This window comes from Numenius arquata, chromosome 12 (assembly GCF_964106895.1).
Source record: "Numenius arquata chromosome 12, bNumArq3.hap1.1, whole genome shotgun sequence".
Lineage (NCBI taxonomy): Eukaryota > Metazoa > Chordata > Aves > Charadriiformes > Scolopacidae > Numenius > Numenius arquata.
Window position 1 is genome coordinate 10857122 of NC_133587.1, and position 23835 is coordinate 10880956.

The 23835-nt window shown below is 45.6% G+C and overlaps 1 protein-coding gene across 1 annotated transcript in view; it reads right to left on the reverse strand.

Moving 5' to 3' along the window:
* Window positions 1–23835, reverse strand: part of RIMS4 (regulating synaptic membrane exocytosis 4) — a 57453-nt gene that overhangs the window by 5650 nt on the left and 27968 nt on the right. The window contains exons 2-5 of the mRNA XM_074157362.1: window positions 14724–14865; window positions 1897–2009; window positions 1135–1236; window positions 739–878 (exon numbers count right to left, since the gene is read on the reverse strand). Coding sequence (XP_074013463.1) covers window positions 739–878; window positions 1135–1236; window positions 1897–2009; window positions 14724–14865 — 497 coding nt within the window. The remainder of the gene's footprint in view (window positions 1–738; window positions 879–1134; window positions 1237–1896; window positions 2010–14723; window positions 14866–23835) is intronic.

A 23835-nucleotide genomic window follows, 5' to 3' on the forward strand; every position in this document is an offset into this window, starting at 1 on the left:
CAGCAGGTAAGAAACCCATGCGAGGCAAGAGCAGACCAAGCCAGGTCCCACCCTGTTTCAGTCAAAAACATGCATTCTCGTTGCAACAGGGGAAAATGTTTCTAATCAAGGTAAATGAGGAAGAGTTCAGTGCTGAGAAGGATCATCAGCTCAGCTGGCAATTCATATGCCAGTGGAGGTAAGCAACAGAAACTCGTGGATTAATTACATCAGTATTATCAGTGGATTGTAGCCAGGCTTTATTGGATGGAAATGATTTGGGTATGAATTAACAATGCAAATCACTCTCTGCTCTGGAAACATAGATGCAGAAAAATATAAGCATGGCAGTAAAAGAAAAGAAGTAGAAAAAGGTAGGATATGTGACTGGGTGATGGCCCAAGCAGAGTGCTCTGAATGGATACAAACACAGAAGACAACCTACACTGCAAGACTGCTTAGCATCTATAGGTACTACCTGTCTCCTCACTGGGGGAAAAAGAATTAAAAAAATAAAAGTCAACCTTTTCCTGTTAGGCAGTAACGTTACCTGACAGGGTGTCAAATAATAATCAGTTTGAGTATGAAAAAAAGGTTTTCCTTTCCATTTGCTATGTTCAGATTGAGTGCATTTGGTTCGATATGTAAACATTGGCTTTTTCTCATCTACATTAATTATTCAGATCCCTTGCCAAACTTAGTATCTTCCAGCAAAGGTGGAAGAGAGAGATGGGCAGACCTGAGAGTTGCTCATCTTACCTGTAATACTTTGCCCTGTGGGCTCTCAGCAAACAGTAACACCTGATTGTACAAAGGATCTAATGATTTGCGAGCCACTTTTGTCTTCTTTTTCGCAATGCACACGCCATTCTCTAGCAGGTAAGCTTTGATGTAAGCAGCTGGAAAAAATAAATACGGTCAAATATGAAAAAATCTTCATGCTTACTTTAGAAAAGACAGAGTGCCAAGTCTCAGGTATTTCTAAAGAACGCATTTACAGCAGTGAAAAGATTTGCTCAACCAGCCTTATTTTCAGTACCACATACAGACTGCTTAGTTCTGCAGAAGCCAAGCGGAATTCATTTTTTTCCTATTCACAAGCATCGCAGGAGGCTGGGGGTCAGTGAATTACTTTAGGACGTCAAAGCATACTACCTGGCAGTGTTTTGGAGCCGGGTTTTGGTGTCAGTCCTCGAGCCTGAATGATATCCACTTCTAGCTGCCCATTTCGCTCTTGCAAGCCAATTTCCACATCCCCTAAACCAAAACGTCAAAATAGACACAAGACTTTCAAAACGATATACCTGTGGGCTACTAGAATGTTATAAAAAAGAACAATCCTCATGTCATTCCTGCTACGAGCTGCAACAAACCGCAGGCCCTGAGTGCCTGATCTCCTCCTGCGTTACTCTGGAGCAGCTCTGCAGTGATTCAAGCCCACATTTTCAAAAGCAATCTCTTATGTCACCCCTCTAACATGGCTTCGGGTGACTCAGTCTCACACTGTTCAGTGGCAGCCACCCTCTCACCTCTCCCAAACTGGAGTGCCTAGAGCTGCAGGCTGCTTTGGAAAATGCAATTATGGTGGACCATAAGAAAATCTTTACAGAGCCTGGTGGGCCTTAGAAAGCGAGTAAAATACAAAGATGCACAGGATGCATTTTGAGGATTTTAGCTGTGTTTTACTTAGTCTCTGCCTTTTGGATCTGACAGAGGAAAGCATAAAGCTGGTGCTCTCCTACGAACACCGCACTGGCAGCGATCAGCAAAACCTTTCAGCCAAGCTTGCTTGATTTAACAGAGAAACAGAGCGGAGGAGTGGTAGAGCAGCAGATGCTGGACACGTTATTAGGTGGCTTGTAGGAGCAGGCTGTTCAAGATTAAATTAAAGCTACCTAACATCTTTGTGTGCCTTACCCATCGAGGTGGTGGCCAAGGTCTGACGCCCAACAAATTGTGCAGGTCCCATGCTCCCCAGGAAGTCACTAAACTGCCCAGCAGATGCCAGATGGACTCCACTGAAATTCAAGCTGCAAGAGAAATTGATTTTGGCAAGTGGTTAATTTGCATTTTAAAGCAATCCAGTAACTAAAGAACCAGATTTAATACATCGTTGAAATGAATGACATCTATAGAAGCCTTTTTCTCTTGCAAAACTCCCTGATTTCTTGGCAGTTTAGTTACATAGAATCCATTTAAAATCCCTTTACTTGTACAAAACAAAAACCAAATCAGTAATAGTTGCAGTCACCAGCTGGTTAATACTTATTCAACTATAACTAATTGTCTGTAATGAAAATCTCTGCCATCTCAGGCTCATATGCAGCCTGTCACCTATTCCAGGTAGCGTTAGAATCTAAGCAGCTTCCTAGTACAGCTTATAGGATCTCTCTCGGTAGCTGTCCCTTCCCAGTCTTCATTTCAGGGGAGGTGGAATAATGTCTGTAGAGCAGCAGTTAAAAGTGAGATGAGGGGTGCTGGGGTCAATCCCATTGGGACTCAATTCCCTATTTATTTCTTACACACACACAGAGCCATGCATCTCCTTAACGAGAAGGCCCCACTTCTTACTGCTCAACACAAGAAGCGCCCATCACATCCACTGTGCAGTTTTCATACCTGCTTCCATGACCAGGTCTGAAGCGATCATGAAGTGGACCTGAAAACTGGTGCAAGGCTAAAGGGACAACACCCTGAAACACCAGCAACGACTCTGCTGCAGTGACTGCAGCAAAACATGGAGACACAGCCCCCAAATCTATTCACCAGGCACCTAAGGCTGGTCTATGGCACAGCTACAGGTGCTGGTCACCCACTGGACATGGGTGAAGCAACTCAAAAGGGTCAAACTCTGTGGTACACTGATACAAATCAAGGTTTACCCAGTTGTACCCTGATTTATGCAGCTGTATCACAGGCTGTGGGAAACCTCGCTGCCCTACTTGCTGTGAATATTTAAGGAGGAGGCTTGAGGCCATCATTCGACACTGACTTTTGTCCTACAGGCATCTGCCAAGCTGAAACACAGCTGCTGAAACACAGGTCAGGGGCTTTGTGCCAGGGTACCCACGCTACCACGCTGAGTTTTGCTCCAGGGAAGCTGCTGCACACCGAAGTCAGGCACAATTAGGAACCTCCTGCACTCTTCCAAACGTCCTTGGCAGGGGACAACTACCCACATCATGACACAGCTCCCTGCTGCCCCAAATTAATTTCTTACAAAGGAATATTGCGAGGAGGCTGCATGTTCGGTAGAAGCGAAGCCGGAGAGGGAACCCTGCCTGCAGGGCGGGCTGGGGACCGCAGCCTCTCACGCAGCCTGAGTCAGCCACAAAGATTCATTGATTCCCCCCTGCAAGCCAGTTACATTTAAAAGACATTTTTAAAAAAGAAATTTTTTTAAACCCTATTCAGCCAGAAGGGTGTTAATTTCAGGTTGGGATTTCATCTCTTATTAGCTATTTGCAGACCTGGTCTCAGCCCCACAGGAATATTTATTTATTCCTACAAGGAATGAGGAAGGCAGCATACACACCTCAGCATCTTGCCACACACGGGACTGAAGAGGACACGTCACTGGCACATGTCCTCGTGACAGGTTCACGGGGTGGCTCAGCTCACTGTGATGGGGGCACTGAATTAAATGGCCAAACTTTTCCACGTAGCACTGCACCTCCCCTCTCCGCTGACCCGGCTCTCTGAGAAACCTGGTTATCGCTGCTACACAGGGAGCTGCTGAGCCTCCAGCATGGAAAATCCTGCCCTTGAGCTCTTTACAAATGTCACCTTTGTGAAAAGCGATGACAGAGGAGGCTGCCTTGGCATCCTGGAAGACAGGCTTGGGAGAGGCTCTGCACGGGGTGGTTTTTCCCTGATTTGGTGTTTTTTCACCCTGAATTCACTGTTTGCACAAACACTCCAGGTGATATTTTGAGATACAACAGGAACAGTAGGATTTATAATTGGCATTATTTACAGAGAAGGCTTAAGATTTTTTTGGGTTTTCAGCGTCACTGACTCCTCAGATGCATATCCTCAGTGCCACCGTCCATCCTGGGGGCAGAGCCAGCGTGGGGTACCCTGTGGGTCCACAACTCTTGCCCCATCACCCAGCTGTATCTGCTGGTCCCGATGGGACAGACCCCTGTGGGGAGCAGCGTCCCACGCACGGGAGCAGGGCAGAGATGCTGGGTGTGTAGCAAGGCTGCTGGGGACAGACTGCGCAGAGACATCCCCAGGGCTGGTAAATCTGCAGGGACAGGGACATGTGATGGGGAAAGCAGGGAAAGAGGGAGCCCGGAGCCAGGCGGTCTTTATCAGGCTCATGATTTGCCCATAGAAGGAGGGAAGAAGTGAGTCCTGGTGCATGCGAGGGCCAGTGAGACTCGTGGAGACTGCTGGCTCGGGCATTTTGAGCTGCCCATAGAGAGTCAAAAACCAATGAAAACTAGTGCTTAGAGAACCCAAAATAGTTCAAGAAAAAAGGAGACCTGACAGAAAGAGACATAAGATTCAGCAGGAGATGAACGGACTATCAGCCAGAAGGTAAATGTTTTCTTTATTCTCCTCAACTCATGGAAGATAAATGGGCCGAGCTTGGGTCTCACTCCTACCCTGGGGAGTATGTGACCTGAACGAGCATGTAAATAACAAGCTGGCAAGACAACCCACAGCCGTTCAGGGAAATGTTTGCTACTGCGCTCCAAACAGATGCTCGGGCTCATTAACAAGATGCAGAGGACCAGGACAGCAGAGGGGAAGCCCAGGACCGAGACAAGCCTAGCACTGCAAGAGCCTGCAGCACACTCAGAACCAGGTCTCGGAGACATCCCTCTCTGGGGTGAAGTCCGGCCACATTACTGCAGTGGGGACACAAAGCTGGGAGAAAACACCCACAGAAACTCCACTCGCTGCAGGACAGCAAAGAAGAGACACCCTTCTGGCCCCTGAATACTCAAAATAATTCACAAAACCTGCCACAGGGGACCACTTCCCCTTACCTGCTGGGGAGAGAATCATGTCTAAGGCTGATACCAAGTATTGGTCGGCGCTTGATATGTGCGTGGAGAGAAACCACCTGCGCTCTCACACACCAGCTCACCTTCCTTTGGGCAAACACCGCTGCCAAAGGCTCTGCCCAGCAGCTGGGGCAGCTCTGGAGGAAATAAAAGCACCTCGTAACAGAGCAGCTGATGCTGCAGCCTACATCAGTGATAGCAAAATACCAGGAGAGCATGAAGAGCTGGATTTAAAAGCAGGACAAGAGCTGTTGGGCTAAAGGTGAAGCAACAACAACTGGCAGTGTTTACCCCAAAGCCAACGTTGCTGTTACCTCCATACAGATGGAGAAGTCAGAGGGCTCAGGATGATCTTGAAATGATGAATGCTCTTCAGTGCAAACTACAGGGAAAGGGCAGGACATTCCTGCAGGGACACCAGCATGGACCGTCTCAAGGAGAGTAAAGGAACTCGAATGAAGCTGCTGCCACTTTGTAGCACCAAAGCGGATGTCCAGAGGAACGGCAAAAGCCCACTTGAAAACACAGGCCAAGGTCAAGGCTCCGGCAGTTTGGATAACAGCCTCAGTTAATAGGTTTACTAGCACTATATGAAACTCAATATTAGGTTAGACAGTTAATGTTCCCCACCCTTGTTAGATTTGACTGGGAAGGGAAGATGTTGGGAATAAATTCTTTAATAGATTATGCCATTAGCTGGTGGGACCAGCTGCTATGTTGCACAGAGGCTGACCTTTTGCAATGCTGCTTTATTAGACATTAGAAGCAGCAGCTCTAAATCAGGCTCCTTGGCTTTGACCGATTCCTGGACATATATTTGGGTATTGCCAATAACCCTGGAATGGAAACAATTTCTGTCTGGAAAAATCATAAGCTACCTCCAAGAAAGCCATTGCTTCTCCCTTGAGAGGAGAGGGAAGGGAAAAATAAAACTGCAGAAATTTAGTATGAAGGTGAATTAAAACTAGCAGGAACCATTTAGTTGCATTGGCTAAATTTAGGATGCTCAAATCCAGCTCAGTGAGCTCTGTCTGTCAAGTGCTCGGGGAGAAGCTGGGATGCCGAGGTGAGGGGGCTGCATATGGTGTAATTCTGAGGTTGGTGGGACAGACCTTCCCCATTCACTCACTTGCTTTTCCTGCAGCAAAAGAAGGGAGGAAAAAAGCTCCAGGGACCACCGTGACTTCTTTCAGGTCTTTAAACGCAGCCTCTGTGCTCCCAAGGGCCCTCCCCAGCCACTCTGCCGCATGCTGCACGCTCAGCAGACTTCTCCCGCCTGACCTCTGAAGAAACCCAGCCGTTTCTCACCTGCCCGTGATTCAGCCATCGGCTCTCCAGCTGAGCCACCACACTCTGGATGAGCTCCCCAAGGGATCCGCCGCAGGTGACGGTGGCAGCTCCACCTTGGGTGACAGCCAGCAGATGGGTTTCACACACGCTGGAGCAACCGTGGAAAGCCCTTCCTCTCCCATCGCCAAACACACCTCTCCCTTCAGGGGAGAAATTGCAAGAAATCGCTACAACCTGGTTATCGCCGATACGAGATGTCTTTTTTTTTTTTTTTATTCCTGCAATCTAAAAAGAAGTGCTAAAAATAGCTGGAGGAATAAAGTGGGAGCGTTTTGCAGCTGATTTGCAAATAGCGACTGTCATAACCAGCAGTGCCCTGGGGAGTGGGGCTGCGGCAGGACCCTCTCGTGCTGACAAACAGCCACACACAGAGAAGATTAACAGGTGACACTCGTCAGCCTTTTGTCTCAAGGGCACAAATCCTCCACTGAGCGAGGGCAGTGCAGCCTTTTGAACAGGAAAGAGAAATTAATTATCTCTTCTCTGGCCCTCTGCTTGCACTAATCATGATTCATGGGCTCTGCTTTGCTACAGCTGAATGAGAATGATTTTAATGAAGTTGAAGATGACGGGGTTTTGCTGGGGAATTGGTTTTAAGTTGAACGTGACTGTTATTGACCTGAAGGCACAGAGAGAGTACAGGGAGGTCAGTGACACCTCCGGGGTGCCAAGGACAAATGAAGGACATTTTGCCGAAGGAGCCACAGAATACGGCTCTCGGCTGTAGGTAAGGAAGCAGAGCAGGGGTAGCAGCAGGATGACACTCTGGAGACCCCTGGATCCTGGGATCTCCAAGCCCTCTAAATGCATAGAAGCGTCAGCAGAAACCTGCACAAACATTGATTTTATTTGCACAGCTACCACTTCCACTCCAAGGCTCAGCACAAGCTGCAAACCCCTTTTCAGACACATGGATAAAACAGCCATTTCTAAGCTCAAGCTGTCCCTAGCACAGCAGCCAGCTAGCGTGGCGGCACGGCAGCAGGGGCACCCCTGGGGACAGCAAGGGACATCGGCTCCCGTTGCAGTCATCTAGACACCCACGAGAGGGAGACAAGACCACGCAAACACCGGGCTGCGAGGTGACAAGGCCAGCAGAGCCCGCAGCCCAGCCCCAGGCATCCCCATGGAGAAAATGGACTTCATCACCATTCCCACTACATGAAAAATTTGATTGCATTTAAGAAAAAAAAAAAAAAAAAATTTCTTTTGCTACGCGTTTATATGCAGAATAAAACTGTGTGCTCAAACTGGGGCTGAGATTACCTAGATGTTCTTCTTTTTAAACATAACATTCATAATCCTGATTATTTAGCAAATCTGTGCAGCAATCTCTGAAGACTGTGCTCCTGCACTGCATGCTGTAGGTCAGGGCATATGAAATCTGTCCTCTGTAGTGTAATTTAAGAGTGGCTTAAAGGCTCTTTGCCAGCTGCTTTCTTCTCTGCTCTCTCAAGGTAGCAGCATTTCCCAACCTGCCCGTTGCAAAGATCTGTGTCCTCCCTCTCCACGTGTAAAGCATCGAGCAGTCTGTTCCTTCACGGCAAGGTCGTTTTTCCTCAGATATATTCGAATGGAGAACTAGCTTTTCAAAGTTGTCTTGTAAACTGATCAGGACTTGAATGCCTACACGGACAATGCTGGTTTCCATATAAAATGATATAAAAAAAGAATCAGAGCCCCCGTGCCGATGCCTCTCATACTGCATTCGTGGCTCTGCTCAGCCTTCTCCCGCACCCCTCCTGTCGCTGCCTGCCCATTAGCATGCAGAGCGTGTAACAGCACAGACACATTTAGGGAAAATGTATCATTAATTTCTTTTCCTGTCCATGCGGAGTTTGTCTGACCTCTTTTCTAAACCTATTTTTAAATTGCTTCTGGGACTCTGCATGCCAGGTATACCATTATGCTGCTGCAAGCGTCTGCAGAATCAGCTTGTCAAAACCTTGTAAAACTCACAGGAAATATGGCAAGAAAGCATCTCCACGGGTCACCCACCCCACGCCCAGGGCCAGAGCAGCTTTATTTACATCATCCCTGACAGCTGCTTGTCTAACCTGTTCTTAAAATCCCTCCCTAGAGAATTCCTGTGCTTTGCTTGACTTTTTCCTTCCAAATCCCTTTCTAGTCCCCCCTCTTTGCACATTAGTCCCCAACACCACCCATGAGTTATCAGTTCAAAGCACAGACCAGCATATTTCCTTTCTTTTGTCCTTGATACAGTACTTTTTAATTCTGTTTTACAAGACTTTGTGACCGGTGTGGATTGTACCAACTTGTAATGGCCACACACTGGATATGCAGAGCGAGGTGTTCATTGCCTGCTCCCTTCACAGGCTGGATGTAACCCCCTTTTGCTGAGGAGTTCTGTCAAGAAGAGGGGTATTCTGAGAAGACTTTGTGTGTGTGCCCCTTGGACCAAACCCCCATTACTGCCTCTCTATTACACTTGAACATCTTGACTTCTGCAGAGCTGCTCTGCTGTGGGTTCAGCCAGGTGGGACAGTGGTGCTTCAACACAGCCATCCCCTGGCACACCCAGACAACAGCTATTTTCTGAAGATAACATTTTGTCTTGTGCTTTTCATGGATTTATTCACACTATCCACACAACCGCCTATTTGCCATCAACTCAAGCCTTTAGAAGCAATACACTCTTAAAGAGGTGCTCCGCTGTGCCCAGCACATACATGGGATGTGTTTGAGCCCAGGGTTCAGAAATTATTGTTCTGTTTTCCTAAATATTTTCTAAAAGACTTTTTTTTGTCCTCTCAGCACACAAAGTTGCAATCAATAAGCAAGTTGCCTAAACACAGCCCTGCAACTGAATGGTTTGACTTGCACAGCTGAACTGAGAAATGTGCTATACTCTACACGTAACACATACCTAAGTTCTCCAGATCTGGTTTTAAAAACCAGGGACGGCAACACATACTTCCTTCATCCAGAAGAAAGGTTGGGGCAGAGTCTCCTCTGAGACTGATCACGTATTTGACAGTTATTTTATTTGAGCATAAAAAAAAACCCATCAGAACTCAATTTCAGGAAGCAGTAATATACTGTGTAACAATCACACTCATCCATATTGCATGCTAAGGTCTTTTAAATTGCATCTTACATGCAAAAAACATGTAGACATCTATCAGGTAAGGAGGAAGGCAGAACTGGTTAATTTAACATCCACTGTCCCTATCTTTAAAATATTTATGGTGCACATGGGGAATTATTAATGCAATATGCACCTGAGTACTTTGTCAGGGAACTGGGCACACAGCCCCTTTACCCCATCAGAGTTGGTGTGAACACTGCAGGAGCCTTCACTTTGGCTGGAAGGGTTTTCTACAAGCATTTGTCCCAGCAGGACCCAAAGCCAACCCAACCCCACCAAGCGCACACCTCTCCTCTGACAGGCAACATCCCCGTCTCTGCCTCTCAACAGGCTCCACTTCTCTCCCGGCCACTCTGCTTTCTGTAACATTTTTAGTACTATGATGTGCCGTCTTATGTGCTGTAACACCCTGTACTCCGCTCGTGTATCCGACTCCTTCTGCTGTATGAATTCTGCCACCTAAACGGAGCTATAAAAACTATACAGTGAATTATGTACAAGGACCTCCCCCATTCCCTTACCAGGCTAACTCCATTTTTAGCAATCACAAGTCATCTCAGACGCACTGAATAAGAGATTGCTACCTGCCTTCAGAGAGCAATTCTGCCTGTTCCCAAGAGGTTGCTGAAGGTGGGATTCACTGTATTTACCACTGTAACTACCACTCTCAGGGTCGCATCCTCTCTGAGCTCTGCTGGTCAAGCTTAACAGGACGAAAGGATGTGCTGGTGCTCATATAGGCTGACTAATTTCTTGGTGTATTGCAGAAACAATCTCCATGCCTTTCCTGGTTTCCATCTTGAAAGGCCTTGATTTCTTACAGCCTGAACTGTATCAACAACACAATTCATTCCATCTTTTAAAAGGACTTGGATAAAAGGAGACCCCTAAAGATAATATGGTACATAAGAGCCTAGAAGTCCCCTGGCTTTGGACACCAGAAGAGAGACATTCAGTGAAGAGCTATGACATGGATCTCCTGAATGGTGCGTTTAGGAATCAAGTCTTTTGGTAACTCCTGAATCATGACGGATAATTTTTGGTGAAGGAAATTGAGTTTCCACATGGCCATATGGTCACAAGCCAGGTCAGTATTTTCTCCAGCCTTCTTTTAGTTACCACTCCACAGCAAAGCAGTGAAGGGCAGGCAGATTCCCCAGCCTAAGTCCCAGTACTGGCCCAGCCCTGTAAGCACAGATGGGAGAACTGGTACAAGCCATAGCCTGCAGAAACGGCATGAGACAGAACAAAGCCAAAAGGCAGGAGATGCCCACTGCCAGGCTGCGTTCTGCCTCCAGACCTTGTCACAACGGTGGCCTCAGGCAGGGCTCAGGCTGCTGCCGCCCGCACGATGGGGAGAGAGGATATGGCTAATGACAAGATGCTTCCTCGCTGGACGGGCAGACTCATCTGAGACAGTACAAGAACAATCCTCTAAGTCTTTGTGAGTCATCACCTACTGTGCTTTTCTAAGGTAAAAATCACCTTAGCTCTCCATAACTTAATCATCTCAGCAGTAGCCAGCAAGAATGAAAAAGCCGACGAGTACCACTTATTAGGGACTATGGCAGCTAACAGTCTTTTGTTCCAGCTCCATTTTTGTCTTTCTGCTCCATTTTCAGAAAGAAAAGTGGTTGGCAGGAATAAGTTACACATAAGTCCAGAATCTGAATGTTGTACATGGTCTCGTGCAGCTGCAGCAAAACCCAGCCAAAACAAGATGTAGCTTGTGCAAGAGCCAGGATGGAGCCGGAGATCTCTGTTGAATCTCAGGGGTTTGTTTGTGAGTTATTCCTATATTCAGAATTTTATCGTTGCAGTAATCTTGGTGTCCTGAGACTACCCAGTGGGCACTTGCTACAGTGGACAACTGTCTTATGCAGATTTTTAAGTACATACATAGACCAAAACACTCACTGCTGTAGAGATTTGTAACCAGGACTAAAGCTGGTCTGGATGAATAATGAATAGAAACACTTGTGTGTACAAAAGCACAACCAACCCGTCAGCAGGAGACCTGTCCTGTTAGAGAGCACATCGCTTCCATACCTGTCAAAGTTAGAGAGCACATCGCTTCCACACCCTGTCCGAAGGCAGGCTATCGCCATAAAGATGCCCCAGAGAAGGAAGCAAAAAGGTAGCAGCATGGCTTAAGATCTATGGAAACTGAAAAAAGCAAGACCCTGAGGTGAAAGATCACCCCATAATAACAGGTTAAGTCCTAGAAAGTGCAAGGAACAGTCCAAGAGCCAGCTGGTTGTGCAGAACAAGTCAGAAGACATAGTGAAGGCGTGACAGATGGTGTCCCTGGTCCCCGGCGACAGCACCTGGATGCACCAGGCTTGGTGCCTGCATGGGGCGGGGAGAGCGCCAACGAGTGAAACCTGGGAGTGTGAATGACTGAAAACAGCTTTGTTTAGAATAAATACCACCTTCTCCTTCTATAAGGTCTTACATTGAGTTTTATTATATTAATTTCCTACACTGGTGCACAACCGCTGTGCAGTATAAAAGCTGAGTAATACAGCCGGGGGACTTTTTGTATGGCAAAAAATTAAATGGAGCGGTGTGTTGACATTGTTAGCACTTACTGGCATGTGCTCGAGCTTAAATTCTAGGAGACACATCCCTTAGACCAGCTAATCTTCAGTACACTTCATCTTCAGGTAAAACCCTAAAGGGAATATCTTCTTGAAGGAGGACATAGCATACCCGAGAAGTATATCCCTACATAATAAGCCTCTCCATAAAAAAACCACTGCGGATTTCATGCACTCTGGTATTCACAGGACAAGCAGCATTGCTCAAATTCATGCACTACAGAAAATTCTTCGACTGGGATGCTTCGCAGGGCACCGAGCAGCTGTAGCTGGGCACAGCCAGCTTGTCACGGCAAACATGGGAGCAGTCCATCTGCACCACTTCCAAAGCACGTTTGTATGACTGACAGCAGGTATTTTAAGACCTTCTGCAGCAAAGGTTCACCAAATCTTTGATCATTTCAGTGTGCCACATTTGGAAGTTGTCCTTTTAGTCTTTAAATTGAAAAGGATTATAAAAACACATAGAACTTAGGAAAACAAATCCTCTTGGAAGATGACGCTTTGAATCCATTTTCTTCCCTGTATGAACATACCAAAGAGATGGATGGGTAGGAAGAATTAGGGCAACCTCGTCTTGCTGAAAACTGGGTTTTTGACAGTCACTGGTGAAAATTGTCTCTGACTTAGGAGTATCTGCATCAGTCAGAAACCCAGCATTAAAAAGAAAATCAACTTGCCACAGCTAACAGAGTCATACGAATCTTCGTTTTGCCTTCCTGGGAAAACAGCTCCAGCAAACGAGAGAGGTCAAGAGAAATCTGATTTAGGAGAATACATTTCTGTTCCTCAAAGCTATTCCCCAAACAATTCATTTCTTTATTGCAGGAAAAGAAAGCAAAGAAACTGCCCTCTCACCATGTTTCAAGAGAATAGAGCCCTCTCAGCTCTTTGTACTCTCAACCATGTTTGCTTATCACTTCCAGCTCAGCCAGCCAGCTGCAATTCCCACTGGCTTTCCAGAGGAGATCAATTATCCCACCTAGGAACAAAGTGTCCAGGAACCACTTAATCACACTTTTCAGAGAAGCAAGAGGAGAAACCATCCCACCCCTGGCAGAGGGGCTCGTGAGGATGTCCTGGCAGTGTTCAAGGTTGGAATACCAAACGTTAGACTTATTCTAATAAAGACATTTGGATTGTCAGACAGTATTTTTCTTTCTTTGTTGAGCTGATAGCTACATGCCGCCTGCCTTCAGGGTAAAACAGCACTTGTATGGGTGCAATATTTTGTTGGCAGAAATATTCTCTCTCCAGGAAAGCGCAATCAAAGCAACCAGCGTATGCAATGATAGGACACAGACCTTTCAGAGAATTATACCCCTTCCCAGGAGGGTAAGCTATGTAAATATAAAAAGGAAAGAATTCTGCTCTGCACGAAAGCAGATTCTTGCCCCACATTGCCAAGGGATTGAACTTAATCACTAATCCTCTGCATCTCGTAGCAGAGGCAGAACTCCAAGCCACAGGACTGTGCTGGTGTAGCAGGAATATTTCCCCGGAGACAGCAGCTCACAGAAGAGATAAGGTACATCACAGCTTGGGAGTGACAAGATTGCTATCGCAGCCTGTGCCTCATTACTATTTCCAACCTTCAGCACAGATCTATGATGCCTTTCCAGGATTAGCCTACTTCTAAAGCTAAAGAAAGTCTCTCTTAATTTACAGCCTGTTACTTATTTAACACCAGAATCACATTAATTGAGAGTGTCTTTGGACTATCACAGCATTTTAGCAGTACAGTGTACTTGGAATACCACGCAGGACTAGAGAGTGTACAGAGTGATGCCAAGTGTGGTACTTGGCTTAAACAGAGCATGGTTTAGGTACACAAACATTTTGGCCTCATAGCTAGAAGCACGCAATCTGATAGTATATATTGCCCCTTTTTTAAATACTGGTTGGTTTTTTTTTTCCCTAAAGATTCCCATGAATGGTCATCTTAATCAAATGATGATAATCTCCATATATGGCTTCAAATAATGGAAATACAAAAACGAGACTTGGAGACACGTCAGCCCCCAAAGTTCTGGCCTAAGGGTCCCCTGCTTTACGTTGTGGTATAAAGCCTAAGCACAGCAAAGCATGTTATAACTTTTCCTGGGGTCAAAAACCGTGTCTAAAATACATTCATTTAGGACACCATAACTCAGATGAAACAAAAGAAAGCTTCTTACCAAAAGCATACACAGGCTTCTAAATATGTATTTTGATGTAAGAATGACTATTTTTCTACTTGCATCCTTTACACCACCTTGGCATTTTTTTCCCCCTCTCAGAGGTCCCTTCCAACTCAGACAATTCCGTGGAGAAAAAAAAACGAAAAGGGAAGATGGACAGCGATTGCGCAACATTAAAGACTACTGGCTTATAATTTATTACCAGTAATGAGCCTCAGCTATTCACTCTGAATTATTCTTCTAAAGGCAAAGCAGTTAAAAGTAATGGGTATATGCTTCAGCTCAGAATAACGAGGACACTAAAAAAGTATATAAACAGCTAGAGTATGTGCCAGGTATGCAGGCAGAGAGATCCGCTCTACTCTAATTGAACGGGCAGCACAGGCAAGTGAGACAAACACATCATCTATCACGCCGGAGAAAAATATTAATAAGAGGAACAGTGCATCCCACAAATGATTACCCAAGCTCCCTTGCAATGACTTACTTTCCCTCTGATCCATAGCTGTTCATGCTGTCCTCAATGGACTCATGGCTGGCTTGACGGACAGTCCGGCTGGGCATTTCGACAGCCAGCCCAGTTTCTGTGCTCCTTTGGATGGCTCCTTTCAGTCTCCGACCATCCCCATCTAGGAACAGAAGGGGAGAAAAGAGAGTCAGCTATTGTTCCCAGAGCCTTTTGACACGGCAGAGTCAAGGAGAAGGAGAGAAGGTCTTTCAGATCAGGCTGGCATCTGGCAGCCAGGCAGTATTTTGCACTCCCAGAGCGTTTCGTTACTCAGCCCTGCTTCATCAGCAGCCCCCAGTGATCTCTGGAACAAACCCAGTGCTCCAGCAATCCAGGGCCCAGCAGAAACCCAACCCATACACACCACCCTACCTGCTGCAACCGTTTGTACCAATTAATTATGCATCGAGTGCAGGTGCACACAGGCACACAAGCTGGCTGTACGTGGAGGTACCCAGCTGGGGAGCACAGAAGCAGTAGCCACGGTCAGAGCAGAGGTGTACAGCCTCACCATGCCTCGAAATGTTTCCTAAATCCTGTTACTAATTCCTAAAAATGTTGCTGCCTCAGTGCAGAGCAGCGAAGCGCTGCAGCTCCTGGTGAGCATCAAGGGAGCAAAGGGGAGGAAAAGGCCGGGGAACACCAGAGGTGCTGCAAAGGCAGGAGCCCTCCCAGACAGGCCTCAAGGGAATAGTTGGGCACAGCCAAAATGTTCCCTGGTGGCACCTGGAAAGTCACCAGCAGTGGAAAACCCTGGAGAGGACTATTCCCCTTCACACCCGCCCTCGGCCACAGCGCAAAGGGAATTAAGTAGGTTCTGGTCCCTCCTGGGTGCAGTCTTCAGAGGCTCAGCCCTCTGAAATTAACAGCTGCTATTTCCATCCTCCCTCTCCAGCAGCCTGTTTCCCAGAACAAACCATCTTATGTAATGAACATGTAATGAATACCATTACTATTAATTGCTTTAGCTAGTGTTAGGAGGCTCCAGATTTCATCCCACATACAGCACTCATCCTGAAACACATCTGCTACAAGTTTTCTGAACAAAGCAGAATTATCTAAATCCTTTAAAGATGCCCATCCATTAACCTAGATTCAGGAAACAAACCCCTGACCCACAGAAACCCACCAGTGTTTTGAGTACCACCACTGGAGAAGAAGTGACCCAGCTACTGAGTCTAGAGAACTTGGATGCCCAGATATTAAAGAAAACCAGTCTTTCCCAACTGCTTTGGAAACACGAGGATATCTGCAAGAACCTGTCTAAAATACGTGGAATGTTTTTATTTGTGCGGCAAGCTGCTTGACCTAAAATACTTTTCTTTAGATCTTGGTGTGAACAGGCACTTTTAAAAAAAAATCAGTAAGGTATCAGAAATGCTTCCTATTCTACTTCTCAAATTATACCTACGCTGAAATGCAAAGACAAAAATTCTCCTATAAATACAGCTATAAAGTCCCTTTTCCTCTGGTATCATGAGGCTTCCAACTGGGTAAACGTGCTGGCCCCAGGGCTCTGTACCAGCTGCTGCCCCCACATATGGTGCAGCGTGTGTATGTGTGTCCCCATGGGCTACGAGGATAGAATATGCATGTTCTGGGTTAACGTTAACTATAGTGTGGATTGTTTGTGTGCCTAGAGCAATGCATGGAGCACGTTGTATAAATCAGGAAGTTACACAAACGTAAAACATTTTTAATGTGCTTTCAAAATCCAAACCTTCAGGCAAGAATAATATTATAGGCATCAATAAAACAAAGCCTGATGAAACAGCCTCACCTACTTTCCCAGCCACTGCAGAACTGTTCCCTTTGACGCACCTTCTATAATCCTTCTACAGCTCACTGGATCCTCTGATAGGGTTTCTAGGTTCCTCTCAGAGAGCATCCCATAGCCTTGTGGGCAGACTTGATGGTCCATTTAATTTGTCTCACTTCACCTCCACAAACAATCTTTTAGTCATCTACATCCATCAATGCGCATCCTTCCTTCACGTGTGCTCTCTCAGAACACTCATCCTTCCGCACCTTTTAGTTTAGTCCTTACCAGAGCCTTGGCAGGCAACCAGAGGCAAAGCAGCAAATGACATAAACATAGGAAACAAATTAAAAATACCCCATTGCCCAACTATGCAACATCTGTTTTTAAAAAAATCTCTTATTTCTCAAATCCAATGAGACATGTCTGGAGACATTCATACCTAGAAGACTATGCATCCACATCTGGCAACAAACTGAAGGTTTGGGACGGAGCAAGGCTTTAGAGCAACCCAAGGTGCTTCCTTGCTTTCTATCAGCCCCATCCTGATGCAGAGCTAATTGGATAAAGCAGAAGGGCAAGGGCCCAAAGACAAGGAAAGGCAGCACTGTGGAAGACAGGCAGTCCCAGAGCACTGTAGCAGGGACGATTCAGCTGACACCGGGCACGTTCAGCTGCACCACCACATGCACTGCTTTGCACTGCTGGCTTTCTATGAGCAAGTGGTTTTCTAGTGTTCCTGATTGCTTTTACAGCTATAACACATGGATATTCTTACTAAAAATAAAAAAGTAAAAAAGGAGAAACTCTGGAAAACAAGACGACAGGACTAAATGACAAGAATCCTTCATTCCTCCCTCCTCTTCCAGACATAGATGCACAGCAACTCCTGCATCTCACAAACCATCTCTCATTATTCTGGAGAAAGGTTTCTCCAGCCTTTTCCCCCTCCAGTCTCTTTTTGCCAAAAGTTTCCCTTGAACGGAAGGCGAGGAAACTCTTTTGCCAAAAAGGCAAGCTCCCAAACCACTGCGGCCAGAGTCAACACTGAAACAGGGTAAGACATTGGCATAAACACCAGCGATGCCATCAGAAATGGGACATCAGTTCCTAAATCACTCACTTAAACCTTTTAGTCAAACTTTACCCATAGACAGCACATTACAAAAATCCCTTGAGTTGGGAGAGAAGGGCAGATCAGAAATAGCACACCTGGAAAGGAAATAAATATGTACAAATCTGCACTGCTTGCCTGTGGACCAAAAATATTTTAGAAGCCATATTCACCTACCAGCAACCTCCTCTGGCCAGCGCGGAGCATCGTGTCAGGGCTGTGCCTCCTCCCCTACCTGACATCATGTGCTTCAACATCTTTGCAAATCAAGAAGGTAGATGATTTGCCTCTATGAGGGTGTTGCCCGGCAAAAGCATTTATCTTAATTTCATTGTTAGCAGTATCTAGAACAAGTAAAAGCAGTATTGACATTTTTCTGCAGTGTCCCCAGATTTATTCCCTGCACCTTTTCCAATTAAGCAGGAAACACTAAAGGTTAAGCAGCCGGTCGAGCCTGCAGCACAACACGCAGCTGAAGAGCAGATTCAGCTTCAGAATGACCTTGGGAAGAATGATTTCTTTGCCCGAATACCAAGGCTGAAAACACCCAGCACCCCACAGATGTCATGAACCAGAAGGGACCAGCAGACGCTTTGCCAAGTTTTCTGTGTTGACAGGCGCTTCGATTTCCCTCTGCCCAGCCAAGCAATTTATGTTTGGCTAAAGAATATCTTCTAAAAAGCTCCCCACTCTGGATTTGGAGATATCAAGAGATGAAGAATCTGCCATTTGCCCGTGCACTTGATTTTACTACCTGACATTTAGAGATGTGACTTAAGTTTGTCTGGTTTCAGCTTTCAGCCATCAGTTTTTTTAATACCCTTCTCCACCGCGAGAGCTGCTTTGCGTTCTCACTATAAAGACTCTTCTGCAGCGTAATCAAGTCATCTCTCACTCTCTTTTGACAAGTTAAACAGACCGAGCTCTTTATATTTCTCACGCTCTGGCTTTTTTTTTTTCCTACCCTTGAATCTTTTTAATGACCTCCCCAGGTTTTAAATGCCCTTTTGAGAACGCACACAGCAGAACTGGAGACTGCATTTTAGTGCAAAAACACGTACAGGGGTAAAAATCAGCTTGTATTCTCATCTTCCCTGCTTCTGCTTGCATCTCCCAAGACCACAGTAAACTCCTGGTACAACATCACACCTCTCCTGGATGCTGTGCGGTCCCTGCCTGTCCTGCTGGTACAACATTGTAGAACATTATATTAAGAAATATGTAAAAAACCACATTTTATTTGAAGGGAGAGAGCAAAAAGTCCAGACAGCTCTATATAACTCGCCCACTCTCAATACCATTTACTAACCTGCTAATGTGCACATCACCTGCGAATTTAGTAAGGTTTAAACTCATGCTTGCTCCAAATCAAATGAAAAAGTTAGATTGCACCCGGCCCTCAAAAGAGCTTCCTGCCTTTGAGACTCTTCCTTGATAACTGGTTTTTGAGACGTGAAGTAAATTTCTTATCTATTTATCACTATCAGATTTTTTCAGGGTCATGTTGTTCTAGGACAAAATCCTTACATACTTACCACATTTAGCCAGATACCTGCTTCTACTAAAACTCGGGAGAAAAAAAAAAAGAGCTGACAAGACCCATTTTCCCTAAATCCTACTTGACTGGTATTAATTATATTACCATAATTTTGTTCTTTATTAATTGGATCTCATTATAATGTTTCCCCTAATTCTGTCTGGAATTGACATCAGACCAAATAACCAAAGGTTTCTTCCAGATGACCCAGTAACGGATGAAGAGGAGCAAGGTGACAGTGCAGGACCTGCGCAGAGCAGAGCATCCTTTGGAGAGGTCCCTTCCTTAAATATAGTTCCAGCTGTCAACTGCATGGAGAGGCGGCTCTTCTTAAGAAGGATGCAGCATCTGTGGCAGAACTGCCTGCCACCAAGAATTGTATTTGCTTTAATCTTGGGCGTGGGAAGTGAATAAATAGATAAAATAAAAGAGCAGCATTGTCCCCTACTCTCCCCCAAGGAAAGAGTCACCGTTTCTCACATCCTCTTCTATGTCAGCACAACGCTTCCAAGCCCTTCCTCTGCTGCTGACAGGTCTCTCCATGCTCACAGGACATCAAGTCTTGAAAAAAATCTATGCAAGTTCTGCAATAGTTTATCACAAGGTCATGATTCTATAATTATTACTATCCAATAGATGTTTATTGAGTTGATGTTTCTGAGGGATGGAGCGTGCCCCTTTCACCACCTCCTCTCTTCTTGTTTCCTTTTCCCCCACCCAGGTGTTTGGTACCTTCCTTCTTCCTTCTCTTTTCCAGCTTGGTTTCAATTTTTTCCTCCATGTTTTCACAGATTGCTGGATGCTACCAACACAAAAAGAAACCAGCATGATACATGTTCTATGGATCCTCCCATACTTTAGCATTAATTGATATTGATTTAACCCTGAGATGAGGAATTGACGAATTTCAACTCAATCAGCTTTGCTCCTAAATTAAGCAACTGCTCCCAAGCACAGAACACGCTGGTACCCAAAACACATGGCCAGGCAGCACCAATACAGGCCACCCCGTACACACCAAGGCACAGGCAAAACAGCCTGGTTTGCTTTTTTTGCTTCCCAAACTTCACCTTGGGGTGCAAGAGGAAAATCAGGAAGGGAAATCAATTGGATGCTTACTTTCACTTGTTCCTACTGCAAAGCTCTGGAAAAGAGGAAAAGATAGCATGTTGTATTTTCCAGGAAAGATTAGTCCAAGCCTGAGTGAAGAGATTGCATTTCTGTTGCTTTTCTTATGCAAGCCACGCAGTCTGCATTGATCTCCATCCATACATGTTGCAGGGTATCGACCTGGGCAGACTTTGGTCTCTGACAGCACACCTGGGTTCCTCAGCAAGAGAAATATCTGCTTTGCTCCAAAATGAGGTCCAGGTACAAACCAGCATTTAGGAAGGATGGAGAATTGACAATCCCAGTGGGGAAACAGAGCAAAAAAACCCATCTAACGAAGTCAATGTACCCTTCAGAGCATGTTGTAGATCATGTAGAAGCACAGATGAGAGGGATGGACATCTGTGACAGCAGAGTGTGTCTGCAGGCAGCATCCAGGGGACTGGGTGGGACAGGACCTGCCTGCCTGCAGAGGAGACATGCCCTGAGCTATGCAGTAGTTTACACCAAATCTGCCTGCTCTATCCTTGGCTCCAACAAGGACTCACAAGCCTTTCGTTTCCCACATCCATAAACTTCACTCAAATACAAAGAGTTGCTTATTGCTTTCTTCTCCGTGAAGGTTTGCCACAAAAAAAAAAAAAAAAAAAAAAGAAAAGATGATGCAAGGCAGTTTGGGGCTGAAAATGAACAAGGAAAACACCAAGTACCCATCTGGATATTAACATCTGCTGAGATAAGGAAGAAGGTCCCCAAGTCCAACAACTGGTCCTCAACATGTCTGTGGGTGCACAGCAAAAGCAGCAGCAGGATTCTCAGCACCTCGTGAGACTCTGCTGCAGCGCTGAGCATTTTACCTACTTATTTTCAAATATTCTGAGAAAAAGAGCCAACATGTTAGCTTCTCTGCTTCAAACTTTGTCACTGCATCGTTGTTCCTAATAGGTTTAAAAATAAAAGATTTCTTTCTGTTTAGTCAGATGCTGAATCCCTACAGACATGTGCTAAGATTCGTGCCATGAATCAATTCTGAGATGAATAAAAAATTCCATTGTTCGGCTTCAAAGGGGAAAAAAAGAAAAGTCTTCCCACAGCCTTGCAAGAATATCCAACACCTGTGACAGCCTGGCACACCCTGCACAGAGCGGCTGGCGGGGTGGGCATCGCAGCCCTTTTACATCCATGTCTGTGTTTGGAGCAAGCCACACTGCTCTCCTAAGGGGATGCTACTGCTAAGGGAAAAAAAATATATATAAATACTGGATTGTCATTTCAGAATGCAGTTTAATGAGATGAACTCAATCTCATCATGCCTAGCAAGCTCTGACATCCTGCCAAGTATTCCCTACATCGACATCCTAATGGAGTGTGAATTATGAGCACCTAAAGAGAGGCAGTTTGTACTGTGCTCCAGAACATGCCAGGCTATCATCACAGCCTGAATGATCCACCAGAAATGATGGAAAATGGCTGGGGATAAACAGGGGCACTAATCAGGCTGTTTGCTTCGTTCCCCTTGTCCTAGATTCAGACTCTAATAAAATCACACCCTTTCTTTCCAACTTAAGCAGAAAATCTTCCATGGGACGGGGAAAAAAAAAAATCAGCATGTTAATTCTTAATCTGTGCAGATTAAGTACATCCACAGGGCTGGGAAAGGTCAGTCAGCTCTTTAGCAACTATTTGTCTTGCCATGACAGCCCCAGGTGAATGCCGAGCGGGGCCGGGACACCTTACCTGCATGGGCAGCCTATGGAGATGCCAGCAAGACATCTCCTCCGAACTCCCATCAGTAAGGCAGCCACGGGCACATCCCACCGCTCCTGGGACACTATCGGGCATTTCAGCACAAGCAGCTTTCTCTCATCCCAGCGTTCAACCCTGCCTTTCCTCGCCCACACCGACAGGCAGTGGTTGTACCCATGCCCAGATGCCTGAACATCAAACCAACTTCCCCATAATCCTTAAGTTTTTTTCCTTCCTCCTCACTGTTAAAGGAGGACCAAAAACCACTCATAGGGTTATTTTTATTAAGTAGGCACCTGGCAGCAGTCTCAGAATCTGTCTTCCGCTCCTTTACCCACTGAGCATGAGACTCGCACCAGAAAACTCGCTCTAGCCCGCAGAAGGACGGCTCATTACGTAGCTGTGCACGGCCCAGGAGCTCTGCAAGCCTCCATAAAGCAACAGCCCTATTCTTAAAGCCTAACAGAGCTTAATTAAAGCAGGACAAAGTAAATCTTCTTTCTCTTCCTTCCTATAAAAGCTAAAAACAGAACACAGACCTGAGGCTGCCCTGCGCAGCCTGTCCTTCCCCCCCACCCCAGCGAGACAACCCTGGGAAAAGAGCCTTTCACCCTTTCCTCCTCTCCCATCCCACCGGTGTGGGCAGCGGGAGCACCAAACCCCACACGGGGGTTTTTAGACTTGTCTGTACTTCCTAACAACCCGCAACCCAGCCCAGATCCCAGCTCCTCACCCACTTCAAAGCAGCATTTTCTCCTCCAGGCTGCTCTGAGCTGCAGTTTATTTTAAATCCAGCTCTATGTCCGTATTAAAGCAGGTCTCCACCCCCAGTCAGATGTTATCAGCTCTTGTGGGTTGGGTGGAGCACTGGTAAACCATTGATTTTGCTTCCGATTTTCTTGAGATCTGTTTTGATGTTTTAAACTAGGAAAGTATGATAGATTTTTCCTGCTCCTCTTGAGGTTAAAAGCAAACAGTTCAGTTCCCATGATACTATTTTTAATTTTGACCTTTTTGATAATTCATCTATATTAAAAAATTAAATGGCCAAAATTTTCATTTAAAAATGAATAAAGAAAACGTTCTGCAACCAACATGTAGCCAGGAAAATTCCTTTTGAGATTTTTTTCCTTCACTTACAAAAGTGACAAAAGGTAAACATACATATTCTACTGTCAATGACTTTTAAACATATTTTTGACTGCCATAAAAAATTTGTTTAGCTTTTCACCATAAAAAAGTTACAGTACCATAACACTACAAAAACGTTCATTTCTTTCAGAGGGTTTCATGGGAACTACTTTGCAACTAGATCCAACTCTTCAGAATTCTTTCCATGTCTCTATTTTGTTTGCAGCAGCAGGATCCAAATAGCTTAATCTGATGGCTGCTTCTGCATTTTTATTTTTATAAGAAAATGGGACACACTGCCCCCTTCTCTTCCCCCAATCTTTCGTGCCTGCAGGCAAGAGTCTGATTAAATGAAATGTCCATATGCACACAGAAAATTCCCTGCTGGAAGATTTCTTCAGCAGCCGAGCAATGAAACCCCAACACTGCCCCGTCCACAGGGTCAGACAAGCACGGGACTGCTGATTTTAACTGATTTTATTTAAACTACTACGTCATAATATTTATTAGAAACCTGGGGAAAAGGTCACACCACCAACCAGCAGGGCTTTAAGTGTTCGCAGTTCAAAACTCTTACACTTTGCCAACTATGAAGATCTGGGCATCAGGAAAACATGAAAAGCCAAGAGGTGGGTGGCTAGTTTGTCTGCCCGGGCCACCCCAGGGCCTCCTTCTTACTATTTCACAAGAAGGA